We start from the raw sequence: 23,191 nt of genomic DNA on the forward strand, positions 1-23,191 counted from the left end.
CCCAGTTATTATGACCGAAAGAGCCCTGCGAATGAGTAAGACTCAAGTATCATGGACTGCCGCTTGCCTAACGGGGATACACCTAGACAGGTTTTAGGGGAAAAAAAGTGAACGAAGTTCTGTACTGAAGCAATGCCAATTTTTGGTTGGAACGAACTTTCTTCCCGGTGCCCTTGAAAAATATTGTGGTGTGAAAATATTAAAGAATTCAAGTACAATTCAAGTGAGTATTGATGCGCTAGAATCATAATAACTGCTGAACTATGCTCGAGGACTTGTGTTATTCTAGAAAGCACAACTGTGACATAAGCTCTTTTTGTGATTACTTATTGAACGTTACGAAGAAATATTTGAAAGGTCGTTATACACCGACATTAAAAGCCTGTCCTTTCGGTAAGTACGCATGCATTCCACCTGCCTTTCTTGCCGAAAAGAAAAAAAAAACTATTCCTCCATCGGTCAAAGTTGTGTGAACTGTACCTTATCGAAGCGTTTCCGAGCTCCCGGCGGCTAAATCAAACAAACATAGCTTAGGCAACCTAAAATTACTCCTATAAAAAGTGATTTATGAATTAGCACCAAGCTACAGCAACAACAGACGGTACATATATGGATCGTAGGTACCCGAGCAAACTTTAATGGGAAATAACCTCCCACGAAGAAATGCTCCCTTAAACTAGGCCACATTTGAAGGAAGGCAGCAATACTGGGCAAGTAAAATGACACTCAGAAAAGGAGCCAACCCAACCCAGAAATGTTCTCCTTCCGCCACCTCTAAACACGAAAACTTCCAGGAGGGGACTCTCGGAGAGGACCTGGCGATCGCCCCACTTCCCACGAGGATAAACATCAGCGCGGACGAAACCTACTACGACGCCCGGGGAAGCGCCGACGACGAGGGCTTCCTGGACGAAGACCCCTCCCCGCGACACGTCGTCTTCAAGCGACTCGGCAGCGGCGTCTCTTCCGCTGGGGGAGGCGAGGACGCGAAAGCGGGCGGGGCCACGCTGAGCGACTACGCTCACCTCGACGAAAGCATCTTCAAGTACACGCTCATCAGGAACCGGACAGCGCCGACTGTTCCGCCGCGTTTCAGCGGCGGACGCAAGTCTCGGCGGCGGCGAGCTCCGGGCTCCGATCCGGACACGGTGTGGCCCGAGATCCTGCTCATCGTCGACTACGACACCTACATCCTGCACGGCCGTAGCCACACGGACATAAAGCGCTACCTGGTGAGCTTCTGGAACGGCGTCGACCTGCGGTACAGGCTCTTGACGAGTCCGCGGGTCAAGATCAGCCTTGCCGGCATGATCGTGGCCAAGGACCGGGACGCGACGCCGTACCTGGAGCGGAACCGGCTGCGGGCGCCCAACGAGGACGCCATCGACGTGGCCGGCGCGCTGACAGACATGGGCAAGTACCTGTACCGCGAGGACAGGCTGCCCACCTACGACCTGGCCGTGGTGGTCACCAAGCTGGACATGTGTCGGCGCCACCTGGAGGGCGGCCGCTGCAACCGCGGCACGGCGGGCTTCGCGTACGTGGGCGGGGCGTGCGTGGTCAACAAGAGGCTGGAGAAGGTCAACAGCGTAGCCATCATCGAGGACAGCGGGGGCTTCTCGGGCATCATCGTGGCCGCGCACGAGGTCGGCCACCTGCTCGGCTGCGTCCACGACGGATCGCCGGCACCCGGATACCTCGGAGGTACCACATTCCTTAATCACCACTGAGCTAGATTTTTTTGCGGTACTGCACGAACAGTCAGTTTGAAGTAGAAAGCAAGGATGCCACAGAAAGTGCACTCAGCGGCGTCTTTCTCCTTCTCGTCACGATACGCTCTATTTCTTCCTTAGTACTTGAAGTTGTGAGGACGACCTAAAGGATGTTTTAGTGATGATGGGAGAGGAAGACCAAAAATTACAGGCTGCCTGGTTTGTAATCACCTGAGATGATGTCGCAGACTTGTAATACTGGGCTTGAATGGTGTTGAGAGCCCTCTTACGGAAAATCACATAGGTGAAGTTCCAAGCAAACATCAAATTTCTTAGCAGGGACTAGAAAAGTGAGTGACCAAAAGATCTACGTTACTTTATTTAGCGCTTTGTAATGCTGTGATTCGCTACAGTTGATGCCGGTTGAATAAATATTTGGCGACAAATAGCGCACAGAAAGAGCCTTGCCAGGAAAAAAAACCACTATCGCTATCACTTCGCGCAGTAGTGACCGTTATCTGAGGACTACCAGGAAACCCTTTCACGTTTGATAAAAATAAACGTTTGAGCGAATCGTGATGCGATGCTCATGAGGTCGCCTTGAATGCAAAGTAAGCCTGGGACAAAATTATCGCGAGTATTGAAAAGTTCCTCAAGGTTACTGGGAACTCGGATCTGTTTCCAAGAGGAAGGCGATCGGGAAACATATGTCCAACCGTCTTCGGTATTGCCTGCTTGAGGAACATTCGTAGCCGAAGTGAAAGTTGAGGTGGTTCCTTGCGGTGGATGCGTGTTGGTATCGCTCAACTTGCGCTTCTTTAAATTGCTTGCGTTGTCCGCTGAAGGCAGCAGCTGAATATCGGAGTTCGAGGACATTGTGGAAGGAGAAAGTCCGATGTTGGAAGCGTCCAGCTTAGATTAAGGTGGGCTTGAGCCTTTTCCGTGGGGCCAGATGCTAGGCCTACGGTAGTTGAGGGATCTCCTCTGACTTAGATCACTCAAAACTGTATCAAACCGGATCAAATTTTTACAGAGCATGGTGGAATATTAACTGGCTTATTGTGCCGAGTTTGAATGTGATCTGAGCTCACCTTCATTGCACAGGCCTGAATATATTCAGCTCCAGGCAAAGAAGGCCGAGGAAGGCACATGACTTCACACTCCGTTCGCTATCACCCCATGGTGGGAAAAAAAGAGATCGCGAATTTATTCTATGAATCACTCCCCTTTGTCTTCATTTGAACTCATAAATTGGAACACGGGAATTCAAATTATTTCTTCCAGACTGTGTAGCCTACGATTTATGACTGTGATCTGACGAGATCAAATTGGTTATATAATGAGGTTTATAAGAAGTTTTAAATACAAATTCGAATGTTTTTCAGTCCACAGTGCATCGATAGTATTTAATCATGTCCCCAAACTTTGATAAATTTGGCTGGACGAATCTGTAGTACGAATGAAAGTGTCTCGGTTACAGTGTTCTATATATAGATTACGGTGATATCGAAAGCTACTTTTGAAACGAGAGCTAAGAACGTCTTAGCGAAAGGTACCCGCATGTCTGCATTATGAATTAGGAAATTTGCGCTAACTGGACATACAGAGGAAGGAAGACAAACAATGCGCAACTCACAACTATTTATTTGCAGGAAAAGAAGATGCATTAAATAGGCTTCTAACATAACATAAAACCTACGAAATATCGGGTGCCCATTGTGTTTTCCGCACCACGCCAGCTAGGAGGGTTGTGCAGCCGTATCAGCGGAAAAAGGAAGCCTAATCCATGCGGGAATAAACACGCCATGAAGTACGTGGGATGAAAAGTTGGCGTTGTTTACCAGATACCGCTAATATGTGACAAGGCATATATTGGGCAAAGTGGACGCTGCATTAATGATCACCTCAGACAACAGGATTTATCAATCAAGAACGGCACTGGATCACACTTACCCATTCATTGCCGTTATTGTGGTTGTACGCCGCGCCTTAAAGAAACTATTATCATTGACAGAAGCCGTGACACTGCGGCGCGTGAGCTTTCAGAAGCGTTCTTCATTAAAAAAAATTGCGAGGGGTGCATCCATTATCACTTTTTAGCAATGAATTTCGTTTTTTAGACAGCATGCGGTAGGCGAGATCTTAGCATTGTGGTGGTGTTATCGCTTTTACTATCTGCTTTTATGGTTTTATGTTCCGTTAGAAGCCTATTTAAGGCATCTTCTTTTCCTGCAAATAAATAGTTGTGAGTGGCGCATTGTTTGTCTTCCTTCCTCTGTATGTCCAGTTGGCGCAAATTTCGTAATTCATAATGCACCAACTAGCCCAACAACACATTTTAATCTCTGCATTTGCTGACTTTCCACCATAGTCAATGCGTGAGCATAGAAACAAGTCTTGCTCCTGCCGGCCCATGACGATGTGCGCCGAAGGTTCAATGCCCTGCTTCCCCTTATATAACCCGGTAAAGCAAAGCTGCGCTCCTGCAAAGGTTCGGCCTCATATTCTTCATCCGCGGCAGAAGCAAGCAGCATCCCACGCTTGACAATGGCCCTACTCTTAGCATTACTTTAAACTACAGAAAGAATGCCACCACCCATTGTCTTCCGCTTCACACGCTGCTTTGACGTGGTCTACACACCCTGACGCGCGATGGACGCAAAGGCACGTGTCTTGTTTGTCTTGACCTCCGTTCTATCGAGAAATGTAGCAACTGGCACAGATGATGGGGCCATGCTCGCCAACCGGGGGCTTGTTCCTCATTCCCCGCCCAGGTCCCGGCGCCCAGCGGTGTCCGTGGGAGGACGGCTTCATCATGAGCGACCTCCGGCACACGGAGCGGGGCTTCCGGTGGTCCTCGTGCAGCGTGCAGCAGTTCCGCCACTTCCTGCTGGGCGAGACGGCCTCCTGCCTCTACAACTACCCGCACGAGAACCAGCTGCTGGCGCGCATGCTGCCCGGATCCATGCTTAGCCTCGACGACCAGTGCCGCAGGGACCGCGGAACCACCGCCTGCTTCGTGCGTCCGCCCGAGCTCGGGCTCTATTCCTAAACACAGCCATACAGAACATGCCACCCAGTAGAATCCGCTCGCTTTGAATCGGGGTACAATGGCGTAGACAAGAGTAAGTAAACCCGCCGCGGTGGCTCAGTGGCTAAGGCGTTGCGCTGCTGAGCACGAGGTCGCGGGTTCGATTCCCGGCCGCGGCGGCCGCTTTTCTGATGGAGGCGAAAAGCAAAAACGCCCGTGTGTACGAGATTTCGGCGCACGTTAAAGATCCCCAGGTGGTCAAAATTAATCCGGAGCCCTCCACTACGGCGCGCCTCATCGCCTGCGTTGCGTCGGCGCGTTAATACCTACAATCAATCAATCAAGTAAGCATTGCAGGAGTATCAAGACAACTGTCTTCTTCGCATGAAACATGGACTCGCCCCTGTAAATTGAGATGATAACATTAAGTGAATCGACTTGGAGGATTTTCTTGCATGTGCCCAGCAATAATGAAAAAAAGAAAACGAAGGAAGCTTACACTAACGCGTAATACTTGCAGTTAGCGAAGCAGCACGCAACGTTCACGACCATCACGATGGTATAGGTCCAAGATTGCAGTCGATTTGCTTCTTCGCTGCCGCAACTACCTTTACTCCATCATTGTTGCTTTAAGTGTGCGCTTCCTTCATTTTTGGGGGGATAATCATTGGACATTAACTTCGAGGGGCGCACGCTATGACGCGTCTTTCTCGTTCCGAGCAAGCGTTACCACGATTGCGGCGAGCGCCGCAGTTTTGCAGCGTAAGCTACACTAGCCGAGGTTGAGCGGTTTCGCGTGTTTCGTGAAGGGCCGTCTGCGCAAGCGCGAGGAGCATTGGATTGGTTTGGATCGGATAGGTTTGGATTGGCTTGGACTGTATTTAATTTGATTTGATTTGGATTGGATTGGATTGTATTAAATGGGATTGTGTTGGATTGAAATCCAATCCAATTGGAGTACGGGTGTGTAGAGAACCGGGTCTGCGCATTCCAGAGGAGGACGTCATAGCCGCGGCAGACGCACTGGCGCCGGCGCGTGCCTAGCTCTGCGCCTCCGTTGCGCAGTAGCCAAGTCTGACGCTGCGCAGGAGCCGCTTGATAGCCGTTTCGCGTTGCTCCTGGACAGCCGTACTGCGCATGCTCGAGGAGCAGTGACTGCACTGGACCGGACCGGGCCGGACTGGATTGGATTGAATTGGATTTCGATTGGATTGAATTGAATTGGATTGGATTGGATTGGATTGGATTGGATTGGATCGGATTGGATTGGATTGGAAATCGTTTTAGCAGCAGCAAGCATGATAATAAGCTAATCCTCGACAACCAGGAAACCTAAGAAAAACGAGCTGAACCTTAGCTCACGCTACGTATATCCTGGCATAGCCGAGCTAAGCCACTGCTATTTTTTTTTTCTCTTTCCCAGCGAGTGTTGACACGACTGCTACGAGGACACTCTCTAGAGCTGCGTCACCTTCTTGGTCCGTGGCAAAATCACGCTGACGCGGCGCGAGGGACAAAGGCTCTCTTAACTTTTCTGTCTGACACGGGACTAACCGATGTTCTTTAAACTTGGGATCCTCAGATTTTTCTCCTAGTGCTGTAATTTTTTCTACGTTCCGAACTGATTTTATTTTCTTCTCCCTCTTATTCATTGTTGGTGCGCACTTCTCCCCCTCTTCTTTTTTTTTTTTTTCACCTCGCTATGTTCACCCCCATCTGAAGTAGCAAGCCCCGCCGTTTGTGGGGCTAACCTCTTCAGTATTCATTAAAGTTTTCTCTCTCTCTCACGATTACAGTGAACGCTGGAGATTTTTTTTTTTTTGCCAATGTTGACCCATCCTCCCTAAGTGGGTATGCTCGGCTTGACAAGCGTGCGCCGGGGACGTTTGGAGGTCGCGGCGAGGCACGCACACACAAGTGCTGGGCATTTTCTTGGGTTTTTTTAACTGCCTGGCGGTCGCCGTGAGGCACGCGCTCAAGTGCACTCGGCATTTACTTGGGATTATTAATGTGACCACGAAAAAAAATGATTTGCTAAACAGCGTCGAGTTTAATAATCGATATAGGTAGTGGTATTGAAGTCGTTTTAATGCGTAAACATTCTTGGCCGAGTGTGCTACAGCACCAAACATGTAACACACTGTAGGTTCAAAAAAAAATGCAAAATTGACGAAATAAACACATATAATTATTTTGATAGTGTCATTGTGCCTTGTTAGTCGAAGGTGCAGAATTTAAGGTAGTGAGAGAACGAAAAAGAGAGAGAGAGAGTTTGTATTTTGGCAGGAAGACTTTAGGTCAAGAACGGCGTGCAAGAGTGCTTACGCAGTTGACAAGTCTAGACATGTCTGTACATCTTTCTGGCCGTGCCGACTAGAATGCCGACCATTGCGCCCTAAGTGACCAAACGGGATTAAATATGGTATGAAAGTACTGCGCACCATGTTTTTCCACCTGCAGGCGCTTTTCGTTCTGAGGACGTCCAATGGATGAAATGAATATACACAAATCAGTTTACAGCGGTGTTTTCCATCGGTTCGCAGGTTGTTCTCCTGTGGAGAGCATTGCGTGCGATGTTAAAAAAACTTTCTGAGTCCATCCTTTGTTTACTGTAGGTATAATCAGTTCCAACTGGCAATTTACACTTCACTGAACATAACTGAACATCGTGAGTGCATCTATTTAGGAAAAAAGCTCGTTGCAACGTACGGAAACTGAACTCATAACAACGCGAAATTTTGTACGAAAGTTTACAAGACACACAGAACAAGCGCTGACTCTTAACTGTTTTCACTGCGAATTTTGTAAGTCTTTGTCAAAATTCCAGTACCAACTTGCCGAACAAAATATTCTTTTGCAATATACGGTGAATTAATCATTATTATCATAACCAACCTGTTTATGCCCACATTATGGCGAAGGCCTTTCGTATAGACTTCCGACCACTCCTACTCTGCGATGGACGGACCAATTCTTAGCCCAACAATTTCCTTTTTTCCTTCGAACTTGTTGACTTGCCCTACGTCCAAGTCCCGTCTCTCGGCAGCCGCTCTGCTACCCGGATGGTCTACCGCTTGTCGGTTCTCCACATATTACCTGCCCGGCCCAAGTCCATCTCCCTCTTTTCCTTAATTTGCACAAAAAGGCCTTTCACCACAGTTTGCTCACTAACACAAGCCTCTCGATTCCTATCCCCAACGTCACCCTGCTTGGCTGACCTAAGTTTTCTTTCAACGCATTTAGTAAGGCGGCACGTTTCTGCCCATAAGTCATCGCCAGCAGTGCGCATTGGTTGTATACCCTTATTCTACAGAGCTATAGCCGGTATTCATTGAAAAGTTTAGCTGTCAATTTCTTCATTTGGCAACACTGAAATGGCCACGGCCATGGCCGAAGCGCCACAAACATGGCGCAGCTTATGCCACTGCGGCCGCACGCCGAAGAACAAAAATAACACCGGCGTGCGTCGTCTGCTCCGTTTCAACCCGATTCTCAACGGTGGTGCCAACAGAGTTGTTATTTATCGCACTCACATTTGAGTCGAGGCATTAATTTGCGTTCGGCGGGCTAGAGGTTGGAATGTCCAACCCATATCATGCGCTTAGCACGGACACGGACAAGTACCGCCATCTCGTGGAGACCGACGTAACCAGTGACGGCGCATTCACATGGTTGCCTGCATGCGCGCCTCGCTATTGAATAGCGGCCATTGACACTGCATGCCGAATGCACTGCAGCCTAGACTAACTCTACGCCTGGTGTTCATTGGTGGTTTGGATCGGCGCTGAAAACTTTTCCAATATAGTTTTGCTCATCCCCCGCCTCAACCATTTTGTTCCCCATGTCACAGGTGAGGCGTGCTGCACGTCTGTTTTCCACTACTGTTGATTTAGCCACATTTATCTGCGATGCTATGAGCGCTTTGAGCACATTTTGTGGAGCACTATTTGCAGGTGTTCTCCAGACTCACTAAACAAGACAATGGCGTCGCTAATCTCAAGTGGATTAAATATTCTACAATTTAGTTACATCCTTTACTAGTTTAGCAATCAAACTTCCTGTACGCCCTGTCAACAGCCTGTGAAAAAAATTTGGAGGAATAGTGCCTCCTTGTCTGTCACCCTTCCTGACAGGGACTGTTTGTCGGTTCTTATGAAGTACTATCTTGGCCGTGCATCCCTTGTAAAGGTCATCCAAGAGCTCTACGCACGTCTCTTTTATTCCATTTTCTCAATGTTTTCATCACTTTTGCCGTGTCTAGTGGATCCCACGCTTTTTGTTGTCATGTATCAATTCAGAGTAAAGAGTTTTTTTATATATTCTGCAATTTCTATATTACTTGACCGATTACATGAATGTGATCCATTTTTGACTACCTACAAGTAATCCAGACTGTTTCCTTGGTTTCTAGAGTCGCTTTTTTATGCCGCAGGGACCGCAGAGCTGCAAACGCCACTAGAGTATTAAGGCTACAATGTTCATACATGTAATAATGTTCAGCGCGAAATGAACTTTGCGAACTATTGAGGCAAAACATACGTGTATAATTGGTTAGTAGTGTTCTGCTGAACTACGTTGCACTTGGAATACGACGTTTAATTCACGAAAATCCCGGCCCGCCGATATCAAGCATTGCGACTATAGAAAACGCGGGCGCGAGATGCCTCTCAAGAAGGACCGGGGCTGTCCCGTGGTTGTGGGGTGAGTTTCCTAGAGCGTAAACAGCCGCCGTAAGGGACGAGCGCAGCTTTGAATAACCGCCTACCAAGGAATGGCGCTGCGATAGTCGGCACTTGCGCAGCTATAGAAGTGGAAGGATACTCTCTCATTTCAACTATGTACTTACTCTACGCGCTACAATCTAAAGCGCACTGCACTACGGCTGGCCGCGAGAAATATTCCGTAAGGAGGAAAGTTTAAAAATGCCCTGGGTTACAATCGACGTTAGCTTCTGCTGTAACAGGAGGCGTACTCTGCGCATATTTTGGCAGATTACTGGGACTCGGTAGGCTCTCAGAAATCAGCTTAAGCAGGTCGACGACGCAAGCAAAATAATTCAAAACTGTTTCAATCGAAAAACTCTCATGGCGGCAACCATTTTCTAGATCAAACCAATACACGCCTCAGATTCACTGAACAACCTTTAGAGGATTTTGTCTAAATTTTTTGCTACCTAAGACAGCGAATAAAATGTTTTGGCATTGTCTTTGTGGAAATTCCACTTCACTGAACCGTTATCTGCATTTTTTTCGCCAACCTGCAATGCTACGATGTATTAAATTTATTAATGTTACAATCTACACGGCAACTAATATAAACCCGACTCCATAAGGCTAGCTCGTATTTTGCCTACTATGCAAATGAAAACATGCTTTTTTTTTCAATGTCTTCTCTCCCTCTCTCTCGTGACCCATGCAGAAGGACTCTCGCGTGTGCGCCCAGCTGTTCTGCTACGATAGTTCGTCCGGCTACTGCGTGTCGTACCGACCGGCAGCCGAAGGATCACCGTGCGGAGACGGTCAAGTAAGTACTGCACATGCGCGGCCAGGGCAAAGCCTCGGCCGCCGCCGTAAGTTGGTACGGTGTCCATACTTAAGATATTTCGATAGCTTGACTTAGAAAAAAATATTTCTTACAAAGTGCCTACTCCAAGTACGGGCTCAGGATGTCGGTTCAATTTTAGCACAACTTTCGCGAGCACAGCCGAAGTGAATTCTCCGCTCTAGAGCTTGAGCCAGGAAATCCATGACGTTTTGGACTCTGCTAGTCGCGGACCAAAGCCGCCGCTTCTCAGGCTAGGAACTTGATATTTCTTAGCGCAGAGCGTCGTTTTTGTCGTATCGCACGAGCCAGCCACCAATGGGGCTGCGCTCACAGGCTGGTCTTCGGTCGAGCTTCAAAATGGCTTGTTAGACGCTCGACCTTCTTCCTCAGCCTGGGGCCTGCAGCACCATTTGGGTGCAGACGAGGAAGGAGTGGGGCGGCTGTTATATTTGGGTCCCGAGAGTAGTGTGATCTGAGGCATTAAACATGGACGATATCATTCAGCAAGTTCTCACGCGACCGCAAGGTAAAACCAGAAAGAATTTCCTATGTGACGTCAGTGACATGACCAAATAAGGGCAAACATGACGGGACAGGAGCTTCTCAGGGGGTCGACGCGACGTGAAGGATTCCATAGTATAGGACAAAGAAGCCAGGCGGGAAGTGCGCCATATGGTGTCGGTGATTTCACTGAGACGTTTGAGCCATCTTTGATGCAGAAACCCTTGCACTTGGAACTTGGCGGGCCTGATCAGCTTCAGAAGTGGGATTTAGCGCATATTGTGCGGACGGAATAGCCGACTCACGTGGCAAGGCGTCCATGTGCAGACCCTGCTCTCGTTGGTATAGAAAGTATAACGGAGCGTAATCGGCAGCATTGTGGTCCGAAGAATTATTCGCAAATGTTACAGAAGGTAGCACACCGTCCCAGCCAAGATAATTATCCGGCATGTACATTAACACCTCATCGCTGAGCGCCTTAGTTTAGCTTCTTTCTAAATCATTTGGTGTGCGCATGATGAGTGGTGGCCACCTTGTGGTAAACATAATTACTAGGTTCCAAAAACGGTCGTCGATTGCTCGTAAGAAGTAGGAAAGGTCACCTAAGGACACTGAGATGCGGGGCTACGTCGTACAAAAGAAAATACGCATCATAAGAGGGCCGAGAGAACACAGGCGATCTCAAAATGTGTAGCATAATCACTAGTGATGGGATCTGCTGGTTGCCCGATTAGAACAAGGAAAGGCGCCACGAATGCCCAGGCCAACAAGAAACAGTGTTTCAGGTGGTATGCGTAGGCTGTGCCTGCTCAGAGTAGAGGGGGCATTTTTCGTGTCGACATAAGCTACACGTACCAGCATAAGGTCAAACAGATCGGAACATGCCACGCCAGAACAAGGGGTGCTATAGACACGGTAGTGCGTGTGATGCACCCTAAGATTATTAGTTGTGAGTTCGTGGTGCAGCTGGTGGTAGAGACATCCAGCTGCACGGGATCAGAGGCAACTAGGAGCAGGGTAAGCTCACCAGATCGGAAGTTTTAATGGTGTAACAGAAGGTCCTAAAGAAACGACGCACAGCCTGCTGGGTTGATTGAATCAGTGTGCACACAGCCTGCTGGGTTGATTGAATCAGTGTGCAAATTGTCAATTCTGAAGTGTAAGAAGCTGATGTGTCGTTGTTCCTCGGCGATATGGACAAAATCAGAAATACCGGAGAGGCAGATAACGGAGGCCTCGTCAACATATTTAGGTGGGTCAATGGGATGCCGATACAAGTAACTCGTTCCTTTATGGAGCCAACTGGACTTGTGGGAGGCGGAGAATCAAACTCTCCAAGGCGCCGCGCCAAACGACCAACTCGAGTGGTTGGGTTCTGTAACGGTGAACGCCAACGCAAAGTGTGGTGACCGGTCGCGACGCTAAATGGCTTGTCCTATAGGTGAGGCTGGAACTGCCGCACTTCCCGCACAACGCTCGATAATGAAGAACAATCTGTCTCTGTAGGATGCCAAAGGACGCCACAGGTTGTGAGCGTGAATCGGAAGGTCTTAGCAATCTTCCTTTAAAAAAATTCAGTGCCCTTCCACTCTGTAAAGAAGGACGACCAGCAAAGGAGTGCATGAAAAAAAAAACAGGTTTGTTTGTAGTTTGCAACTGAGATAATTAGCTAAATGCAACTTGGAAGGACTGGAGTTTTCTTCTTGCGGACAAACATATAAGCCTGTCCGTTTCCCTCCGGCGTCGTAGGCATCTTACTGTCTCTATAACGCACCAACCCAAACCGCTGGACCACGGAGGAAGGCATTCAGGTCGCATTGGGCCGTGAGACGATCACGTTGGGAGCTCTCACCAGCGCAAGGGGCAGGACATCGGGGATCGCGGCAATCCTGGCTAAATGTGCACGCGTAAAGGGACGACCGAGGATGTGCGCGGGTTTACATGGGAAAGACATGGGCCAAAACGTCGCCCCGGAAACCCTTCAAGGTGCTCACGTCAGGATTCGAAAACCTTAGCCAAAACGTCACTCTTGGAGCCCTTAAAGAAGGCACTCCAAAGCATTAGCTCTAGACGATGTTCTTGACAGACACGATATGTAGAATCCGAGAAAACTGCTGTTAAGCGATCAGATGCCGGCGGTGAGGTCGAGTGTTCAACAGACAGACCTTTAGAGATATCCAAAATAAAGGCTGAAACTCGGTAGTAAGACAAGGGAAAGGAAATACAACCGCCAGTGAGATCACCGAGAAAGTTCTTCGGGAGAAAATATGGAGTTCTAAAAAAAGATAGACGTGGTGTTCTTAATCACAGTCATGACCATGTGAGGAAAGATGACATGTTGCATAAGTGGTTTGTTGGCGACAAGGTATTGCGACGCCGCCCGACACGGGTGGGAAGGAAGGAAGGAAGGAAGAAGAAAGAACTGAAAGGCCGGGAGGTTAACCAGGTGTAGAGCCCGGTTTGCTGCCCTGCACTGGGGAAGCGGGGCTCAGGGAATAAAAGGGCGGGAGAAGGGGAAGAGTGGCAGAGCGCACACTCTAGTCCCGTTTCGGGCACTACAGTCTTTCACGCAAGTTCGTTTCGCTCAGGAAACGTAAAAGGGCTTTCGTCGCCTTCTGCGAGGTCGATGGTAAAAACCGATGACTTAGAATAGTTTCTACTGTAAATGGCCGATTGTCCAATCGGCTGAGCGCGGTGTCAAGCACGCTCCTCTCCGACAAGTATTCGGGGCGGCGACACAGCACATGCTCTACAGTCTCTTCCGCCCCACAGGCGTCACAGTGGACGCTGGTGGCCGTCCCGATGAGGAAGGAGTAGGCTTTTGTGAAGGCCACTCCCAACCACAGTCTACAAAGTAAAGCTGACTGGGGTCGAGACAGCCCATACGGAAGACGGCGCTGAAGAAGGGGATCCTGAATATACAGACGGGGTAGGCATGCCCAACGTTTATAGATACTATAAACGTTGGGCATGCCTGCATAGGCACGTAGGTCCCATCTTGCGGAGACACGAACACAATTCCACTTAAGCAAAAGGTAGGCTAGGAGACTTTGCACGAGAGTTTCCAGGAGGCATGGAGGCCTTACAGGAAAACACGGACGAGCGTTACGGCGCGTAATTAATAGCAATATTCTCTCTTAGTCCTGCTATTCAGTTCCTTCCATTTGCAACTCGCAAATTCAAGCTGTAGGCTACAGCTCGAGAAGTTGAAATAGGCTGAAAGTAAAATGTGCCTAGGATGTAACAATGAGGCGAACGGCAACCTCGGCCGTGGCCTCAGTCAGACTCAAGTAGATCGGCATTGGAGCCACGGAAGCAAGACCTTCCGCTTCCCGTCTCCGCGGGTTCGCTTTTAACGAGTCGCGCTGCCGATGTCCTTGAATACTTTATCGACAACGAACGAAGGCTTAACAAATAAGAAGAGGAAGCATAAGGCCACGTGATTGGCGTTTGAGGGAGCGCTGGCGTCTGCGATTGTGGTGATGTAGGATTGTGCGCACACGTGTCGGAAAATGAAAAGAAATTATCAAGACGAAAAGGCTCACGCCCATGAGTTATTGCAATTTCCTTCATCGCTCCTAACGCTTCTGCTTGAGCTTCGTTTAGCTAACGCTTTGTGATTATCGATTGCCTGCAACCTTGTACTTGCAGAATAATTTCCAGCGCGGTTGTTTTCACTATGGCTTTTATATCAGCGCTTGAGCTAAGCTACAGAACGCTGGTGCCTCGCTTTCATTTGTTTAGTCATCTACGCGGCCGCTGCTATTAAACGCCAAAGCCGTTGAAAATGGTTCCGTTTTCAGCACCCATGATAAATAAGGACGCCCCTACTTTTCAAACAACGAGAAAATGACATCTGATAAGAAAAAAATTCCCCGCATTTCCCCGAGGGGAAGAATGTGAAAGTGCGAATGCACGAGTTGAATTTGCGCGGTTCGGTAATTTTCGCGAAAGAGAGATCACACACACACACACAACTACAAAGAAAGAAAGATGCATTTATTCACAGACACCTATTTGTGTTGATTGCTAGAGCGGATCTCAGCTTTGAAATTTCGTGTCAGTACTCCTTTAAGCGGGTGCATTAGCCCTTCTCACGCCCGATTCCTGGCCAATCCCCCACGTGGGTGTGTGCCATGTCAGCGGCCAGGCAGCGCGCGCCCATCTTTGAAATTTCGTGTCAGTACTCCTTTAAGCGGGTGCATTAGCCCTTCTCACGCCCGATTCCTGGCCAATCCCCAACGTGGGTATGTGCCATGTCAGCGGCCAGGCAGCGCGCGCCCATCTCCCCCCGTTGCTAAGGAAGACGAGGAGCGCGCGCACCCGCAGCTGTTGCTATGCGGACTACGGCGGCGGACGATTCAGGCTCGCTTAAGAAGTGCATTCGCACTTAAAACGTCGTTCAACGCTATTAATGCTCATTTCTGGGCTGCCCAAACTGGCGCACCAGCAGCAGTTACCAGTCGACTTCGTTTTTCTCTGTCCCCTCCTTGTCATCGCATTTTGTTTTGCGCTTCCCTTTCTCTGTTTCAGCGCCCCTGTTATTCCCACTATTTATTTATTTATTTATTTATTTATTTATTCATTCATTCATTCATTCATTCATTCATTCATTCATTCATTCATTCATTCATTCATTCATTCATTCATTTATTTATTTATTTATTTATTTATTTATTTATTTATACAATACCCACAGGTATTTATTCAATATCAACACGTCTTACTGAAATGCCCACAGCGCCTGCGGCATTACCCCCGCCGCGTATTTGACAGACGTGACCCACTACACGCACTCCGCGTGCACGTCTTTTTTTACGTCGTGCAAGGATTGATGAACCGTAGTAACTAAACGGGCTGTCAGGATAAAACCACCTAAAAGACAAGAAACATCCTTATTTGCTAAAATAATCTGCAGAATTGACGTAAGGAAACATGGTGCAGCAAAAACATTTATTGGTGCTAAAGTTATTAGGGCTTGAACCCAGGTCGTTACGTACAGCGCAACCATTTGCCTCCACCCATGCGCCATTGTACCCCCGTTGGCAGTTCCTAGCACTTGTTAGCAGAGAATTCCAAGTGGAACACTAGATGGTGCTGGTGGGGGTGCGTCTAGATTCAGCCGGATAGAATTGGGGGGAAAGTCGTACTTCCTGAGGCACTGGGCTTCGCAGTTGATGGAAGCATTAACTGGTCAGCAGTAGGTCAGCAGCCACTGCTTAGCAAAGCAGTGGCTAGAGTATTGGTGGAAAAAAAGCAGGGAAGTCGATAAAATGTCATCCCAGCCAGGGGTCGCTGCAGGGCCGAATTAAAAAGAAATCCGAGTTGAGGGACTAAATTTAAATTCAAACTACTAAGATAGGCCAGATGGCGCACGCCGTCACCCCGATTCAAAGGGGAGGCCTTTAATCATCATCATCATCATCATCAAGGCGACCGGGTTCGTCGAACACGTCACCCCGTCTTCGGCAACCAATACCAGCGTCATTTTCGTAATCGTTGCCGTCGCCAAACAACATAATCATCCCAACAACACCGTCATTACCGCCGGTAGTGGGATTTCCATGTAATCACAATCCGTTTTCCCGATATTTTAATGAATGAGTTAGTGTCGCACTGTCACAATACATCAACGAAGATGGCACCACTTGTTTATCCGGTGGCATGAACATCATTATGGGGGTTTTTACACCGTAGCCCTTCGTTATTTATGGTATCGCTACAAAATAGCGCGATTTCCAACTTCAAGTAAACTTATAGTTAAAGTTGTAAGCAGGAATCATCTCGACAAAATCAAACATTGTAAATGTTAAACTTGACTGACTAACGCGCCAAACCAACCTCTTGATTAAAGCAAAGTCGTGTGAGGTTGAATCGGTCTCTGAATGACAGCAAGAAACTATCCCAAGCGTACCTAAGTTACGATGCTTGAATTAACTTCAATAGAATGGAGGCAAAGTGCTAATACTGCTAGTTCAAAGGCTTTCTCAAAACCCGCTTGCATTTTTCTGCCTATGTGAAAATGCCTTTTTATATACCTTTAGAGTCGTGCAACAGCACTTTCATGCTTATCGCTCTTTACCAGATCTGTGCTTGCATGGCGAGCAAACACGCTAAATACACGGGTAGACAAGGAGGTAGACAAGGCCTTTCTTATCTGAAACCCCACAAAATCTCTGGTGGCGAAACAGCGCTTGCGAGGCACTCACAGCACAGAGCGCTGTACGTTGTGAGTATGTTTCTTCGCCCCAACCCCTAACGCCAGCAGTGGGAGAGTGAGCTGACCCCCTCGTGACCCTCACACGACCACGTAAATTCTCTCTTCAGCTCTCCATAAAGCCCCTTCTCTCTCCTCTGTTGAGAACGCTATGTTGTCATCAAAGTATAAACCGACCCGGACGAAATAAATTGCGTCAAATGCGTTCTGAATCCCCGTAATTTTGTTAGCTAACGTGAGTCGCAGATGTGTATCAGCACCAGAATAATTAAAAAAGGAGGCACGAGTTCTGCCCCTTGCATCATTATGTTTTGTTTTCCCTATTCTTTTAAAACAAAGGACAGAAAAAAAACGATAGTCTCATCGGCAGTACCCACTCGGCGCCACAATATTTCTACTGTCACCGCCAACATGTCTTAGTGACACCTTGAGTATTCCGTTCAATATTCAGTTCATTAGTATTTTGCAAACTCCGCCATCAAGGCTGCAGAGCCAAATACGTAAAAATATCATTACCAGCAATGACCGGAATATAAAGGCATTAACAGCATTTTGCTTATCTTTTTCGAATATGTTAACATGTATTGCACAGCCTTCATCATGCGTAACATTAGCTGGTCGTCCTCTTCATAAATGACAGCCTAAGTTGTCAATATATACGCGTCCCAAAAAGACTGCGACAGAGAGAGAGAGAGAGAGAGAGAGAGAGAGAGAGAGAGAGAGAGAGAGCTTTTTATTAGCGAAGAAAGCCGAGAGGTTTTCCAGAATCTCAACACCGACATGGTACTCTGAGGGGGAAACGGTAGGAGAGGATATAAAAGGCCCTATAGATAGCAGGGCAGAAGAAAGAGGAGAAACGAAGTAAAAAACAGACAGCGTGCAGTTCGTATGAACAGTTCGATGAAGGTCAGGATGACAGTAGTATTTCAAATCATTTCAGTGACGCCGATCTCGTCCAGGTGTTCAAATAACGCCACTGGTGCTTCGCGTTGAGCAAAAAGGGAGGGCCATAGACCGAGAAGTATTTTTCAGCTGCTTGGTCCTGGGCGTAGGTGCCCGATCTCCTGCACCAAACGGCACCTTCCGAGCATATAAGCGGAGCACTCTAACAGTGCATGTTCCGCGGTTTCCGGTGATCCGCAGTTATCGCAGTAAGGATTCGAGGTTTGACCAAGTCGAAACAGGTGTAACTTTGTAAGCGCTGCGCTGAGACGTAATCGGTGGTATAAAGATTCTAGTCGTCGCGGAAGTCGCTCTGGCAGCTTAGTCCTGAGCTCGAGGTCTACGTTGTGCAAGAAGGCATAATGGTGCTCTGGAAGAGACCAGAGGCGGTTCAACCTACTCCATTAAAACTGTGGGCAGTATTTATCCTGGTATGAAAAAGCTGGAGATTAAGACACATGATATTTAAAGCTTGATTTAGGACTAAAATGAGCTCAATGGGTATGTATGACTCGAGAAAGAGGTGATGGCGGTGGAGAGGAGTATTGAGTGGGGCGTAGCCATTCTCCCTCCGTGCATGGTCATGCTTCACTGTGCAACAGACAATGTGGAGAAGCCAGCTTACAAAAAACAAACATTTTTTGTTTAAGTTGGCTTCACGGCTCAGCATATGTGCATTGCTAGAAAGACATACTTTCAGTCGGTGGCAATATAAGTCGTTTTTTAATATGGAAGCCCTGGACCTTTTTATTTTTAATGCGTAGCCTCCTTTGCCGAGTACCCCCAAACGAGGACCGTGTAACGCCCTGGATTCGTACAAAAATGCGGAATTTGCGGAAGTAACGCATTTAATCGTTATAATACCGTAAATGTAGATAATTGGTCGAACAATATTTTGAAAAACCGAGACAATAAAAATAGAAAAAAATAAACATGTTACAAGAATAAATTCCCGAAATCAAAAATATGCATCTTACACATGTCTTCCAAAAACGAAGACGACTGAACTAAGAAAGCGCGCAAACTAACATTAGAAATACGGGTAAAAAACCCCGGGCCATCTAAGGTAAAACCTGGGGTGGGGCGAAGCATGCACTGTATAAGTGTATTCAAAGATTGTAAGTCTCTCTTGCCACACAGCGTGCGCTAATTGGGTGCTGGAGAGAGAGAGAGAGAGAGAGAGAGAGAGAGAGAGAGAGAGAGAGAGAGAGAGAGAGAGAGAGAGAGAGAGAGAGAGAGAGAGAGAGAGAGAGAGAGAGAGAGAGAGAGAGAGAGATAGAGAGAGAGAGAGAGATGAAACGTTTATTTGAAATGAAAGGTCTTGATTGAACTAGGGTAGGTTCCTTCCTTCCAGGGCCCCTGTTTCCTCTGCCCCAGTCTTGGCCCTAAAGATCAGATACTTCTGAACCCCAGGATCAGAGGTGGCCAGAGCTGCCTCCCATTGCTCATATAACTTTGGGTTGGTGTTTATTAAGGGCCATATAGTACGACAATCCCAGGATGCATGGAATAGGGTGGACATTTCACCGCACTTATTACATGCGTTTGATAATTTCTCGGGGAACATCTTCGATAGCCTGAGGATGTTGGGATAGAAGCGCCGGTGGGAAGAGCAATCGCGCGCTTGCCCAGGTGGTGGCGCCGTTTCTTGGGTTGAAACGAAGCAATTAAATGAAAGACAGACGGATCGTAAGCTGTCTTGTGGTCACATGCCACAGCATGCTAAGAAGCATGCCAAGAAGCATGCTAAGAAGTAGCGCGAGGCGTTGGAAAACGAGTGTCCCGGTGTGTTCTTTTAGTACGCCTTTTTGACGGTGGAGATGAGACGTTCTAGCGCGAGGCGTTGGAGAACAAGTGTCCTGGTGTTTTAGTACCTTGACTACGTGAGACGACAGGAGACGCCGGCAGCCCGAGCCCCTAAGGTGCTTCGCCACTAAATAGCGATAACAGACTAACCTTGCACCAACTAGTAACTTTGCCTTGCACTACGCCCTGTATTTACGGATAAATGCATATTTGCCGAAGTAAAGGTACTTCATCGCTATAATGGCATAAACTTCTATTATTGGCGAGAAGAAACAAATGAAAACTTGAAAACAACAGAATAATCCAACGTGTCTGGCTACTCATAGCCATATCTGGCTGTAAAGAACTCACGCTTCAGGCAAGCGGCTTAAGAACGAAAGCGGCTTAAGAACGATACGCAATAATAGAAAATTATCTGAAATTGTACGGACTTTTTATATATTTTTTTCCGTACGCTGAAAATTGTTGGTTTACGCTAGATCCGTCACCCCAAACGATCTGTTGGATCCAAGCCATAGACAACTTCGCTGTAATGACTCATTGTTTACTTACGTTTACTTACCCCCCCCCCCCCCCCCCCTTCCTAATTAGCTCTTCCTTTTTGGGTGATCGGTCTGTCAAAATTTTGCACCAAGCTGAAATTTTCTCGGGCATCTCACGATGGTCTCAGATTGACGCCGCCGTGACGTCCTTATCTGTTCTTGCCGGCTGGGGCTTCGCAGACGTGCAAGAACGGCCGCTGCATCGCCGAAATCGAGAACATCATCCCGGACTACACGCACGTGACGCCGTCGTTCGCCAGCGGCGGCAGCGGTCGCTCGGTGGGCCGCGGCGGCGCTGACGTGGCCCGGCGTCGGGCAGACTTCTCGGCCGAGGTGGCCGATGGCCCGAGGCCGCACCTCATGGCCCCTCCCCCGCCACCCCCGCCACCTCTGCACCACTCGAACAACCGAGCCCGGCACCCGCAGCAGCTCAGGCCTGTCCACCACCAGCGCACCACGAGGAAGCCGCGCGCCCTGGTGGCAAACGAAAAAGGTACGTACGGACACACAGGCGGGGAATTGCTAATGCAGCGCGAGAGCAAAGCGATGGGAGACACATACCAGCGCAGTGTTGGTCGGCTATTCATTCCAGTTCGCTGTTTTTTTTTTTATATATATAAGTGCGAGGAAAATCTCTTAATATTTTCAATGTTTAAAGGACTAATCCAAGTTTAATACACGCCGAAGCTACTGGCGGTTATGACATGGTCCAATGGAAGACGCGAGATCAGTTTTCTCCACCTGAGGATCTTTATCATCGCGCAGCAGACATTCGGAATACAGGTCTTATAGATGTAATTGCCGTTTGTAACCCTTTGAGCCCACTTAAGTGAAGCTACTGTTTTAAATGACGCATGGCGAGGTTTTAAATGGCACACGGCGAATCGAGTTCAAGGTCACCGCAAGACCATTCATGGCCACATGTATGTCCGCCGAGGGTGAGGATATTGATGCTCAGTTCTGACTAAGCACAGCCGGTATCAAAGACGGTAACTTACACGCGTGCGAGAACAGTAGTGTAATGGTGTGTAGCGACTCACCGAAACCTCTCCGATTAGCACGTGGACAGATTTCTACATTGGAGATGGCAGGGATGGTGTTACATCGTGATGTAATTGCCTATGGCGTCAGTGGTGCGAAGTACAGTGAAGCAGTAGTTAGTGCATAACTCCAGGTACGAAATCCCTTGTTTTGTCTGTTTTATCTCGTCTCAAACTCCCCACTCTAAGCGAGCCCGATTGGTTGCAGGCATGCGAAACGGATATGACGCAAGACGAGCATTGCGGGCTGTTGGTGCCCGTGCAGTAATGGTGGCAAAGGCCTAGAAACCGGAACTACGTCACGTCTCGAAACGGTCGCCAAATGGACATTTTTGAAACGGAAACAAGTCAGTACTCCGCCCCAGGCAGTTCCGAGGCATATTCGAGACATATCAGTATTATTGAGATATAGTTCTGAAATAAAGTAGAGTGGCGCCGAGATACAGTAGCCCGTCGTGTCCTCTTCCTTGGCTGGCTGGACAACAACGCCAAACGAGTCGTAATTGCAGCAGCGCTGCAAGCAGCGAGCCCCCCATAGGCTAAGGGCGGCCATACAAACAGGGAATGTACTTACGGCGACGAAGTTGCTACCAAACAATATTATTATAAGCATGTTTCTGAAGCCACTTGCGCCGCCATTCCACCTCCTCAACTTCGGGGCTACCGACGTGCTTCTACAATGAAATGTTCAGTGCCGTATCATAAAGGAACTTCCGCCAGGCTCAAATATAGCTGCAAAAACAGTCAGCAACGAAAAACTGCGGTTAATGTGATCATACGGCTGCACAAAAATACTCTGAAGCGCCTGTGAGAGTTCGCAGCCTGCACTAGTTTCAATGTTGTATCGCTGGGGAAAACCTCTCTGCTTTACGAGATCATAGAAAAAATGCACAAAAAATTACGTTGATTTATATTGTTTTTTATACCCGCTGAAATGAGTGAAATCAAATACAGAAACGCTACATCACCTAATGGAGCAAAAAATAAAAAAAAGAAACTACTATTTCCAAAAGCAACACTCCGCACAACCACATCCCTTGAGAGCTTATAGAGAGTGACTGAATGAGTCAGTAAAAGTCTCATAGAGCGAAAGAGATCTATACGGTCTGACAAGTGAGAAAAAATCCAGGGCCATTCCACTTTGTGGAGGTGGATGACCAGCGGAGCTGCATGTGGGTTGTTGGTTGGCCACAAACTCCCGCTCAAAGCGCGCCGTGGCGCGCGGAAGCATTCAGCGCCATTGTATACCACCCATGTTCTGCGTTTTCCGCCGCGTGGTATTCGGGGTCCCGGCGCTTACGTTTGGCGTCGCGGCCCGATCGTCCTTGGTGGTCTCATTCTTCTCCGTTCGCGGGGATGAGTAACCCTGCTATTCTGAACCCTTCCTCTCCTCGAGCCTCCAGTGGAGGAGACCATTGAAATCGATTTCCCCATGCATTAGCGTTGCGGAATCATCCCCTCAACCGAGTGGAGGGAGCAAATGGAGTGGAGGAGGGACCCAGAATACGGCCCTTATTAATTGTGCAACGCTACGGAAAACCCAGCTTGCAGAGACCAAGCTTACACCGATCTCCCTAAAGTAGGCTTCACTTATGAACACAAATGCATTGCTGTAAACAATTTTTTTTTCGGGGCTAATATACGTTTATTTATATCAAAATACGGAGCGCCGGAGGCGAACAGGTGGCCGAAAGGGGAGGGTGGTCCGAAATGAAAAGGAAGAGAGCGGCTTTTCTCTTCCTACGGGCACAAAAAACGGGGAGTTAGCTTATAACAGCTCCGGTGTAAAAAGTCAGCCCCGGCGTGAATTCGGCAGAATGGAAGAAATGTGGCAGGTGGAAGGCTGTCATTATCAC

General features: G+C 48.1%; 1 protein-coding gene across 4 annotated transcripts in view; it reads left to right on the forward strand.

Moving 5' to 3' along the window:
* Window positions 1-23,191, forward strand: part of LOC144159654 (A disintegrin and metalloproteinase with thrombospondin motifs like) — a 305,956-nt gene that overhangs the window by 270,042 nt on the left and 12,723 nt on the right. For all 4 annotated transcript variants that reach the window (XM_077691280.1, XM_077691279.1, XM_077691281.1 and 1 more), the window contains exons 5-8: window positions 795-1,704; window positions 4,487-4,731; window positions 10,162-10,266; window positions 20,476-20,788. In XM_077691280.1, the coding sequence (XP_077547406.1) occupies window positions 795-1,704; window positions 4,487-4,731; window positions 10,162-10,266; window positions 20,476-20,788 (1,573 nt within the window). The remainder of the gene's footprint in view (window positions 1-794; window positions 1,705-4,486; window positions 4,732-10,161; window positions 10,267-20,475; window positions 20,789-23,191) is intronic.

This window comes from Haemaphysalis longicornis, unplaced genomic scaffold (genome assembly GCF_048455015.1).
Source record: "Haemaphysalis longicornis isolate Haplotype H1 unplaced genomic scaffold, Haemaphysalis longicornis Haplotype H1 scaffold_10, whole genome shotgun sequence".
Classification (NCBI taxonomy): domain Eukaryota; kingdom Metazoa; phylum Arthropoda; class Arachnida; order Ixodida; family Ixodidae; genus Haemaphysalis; species Haemaphysalis longicornis.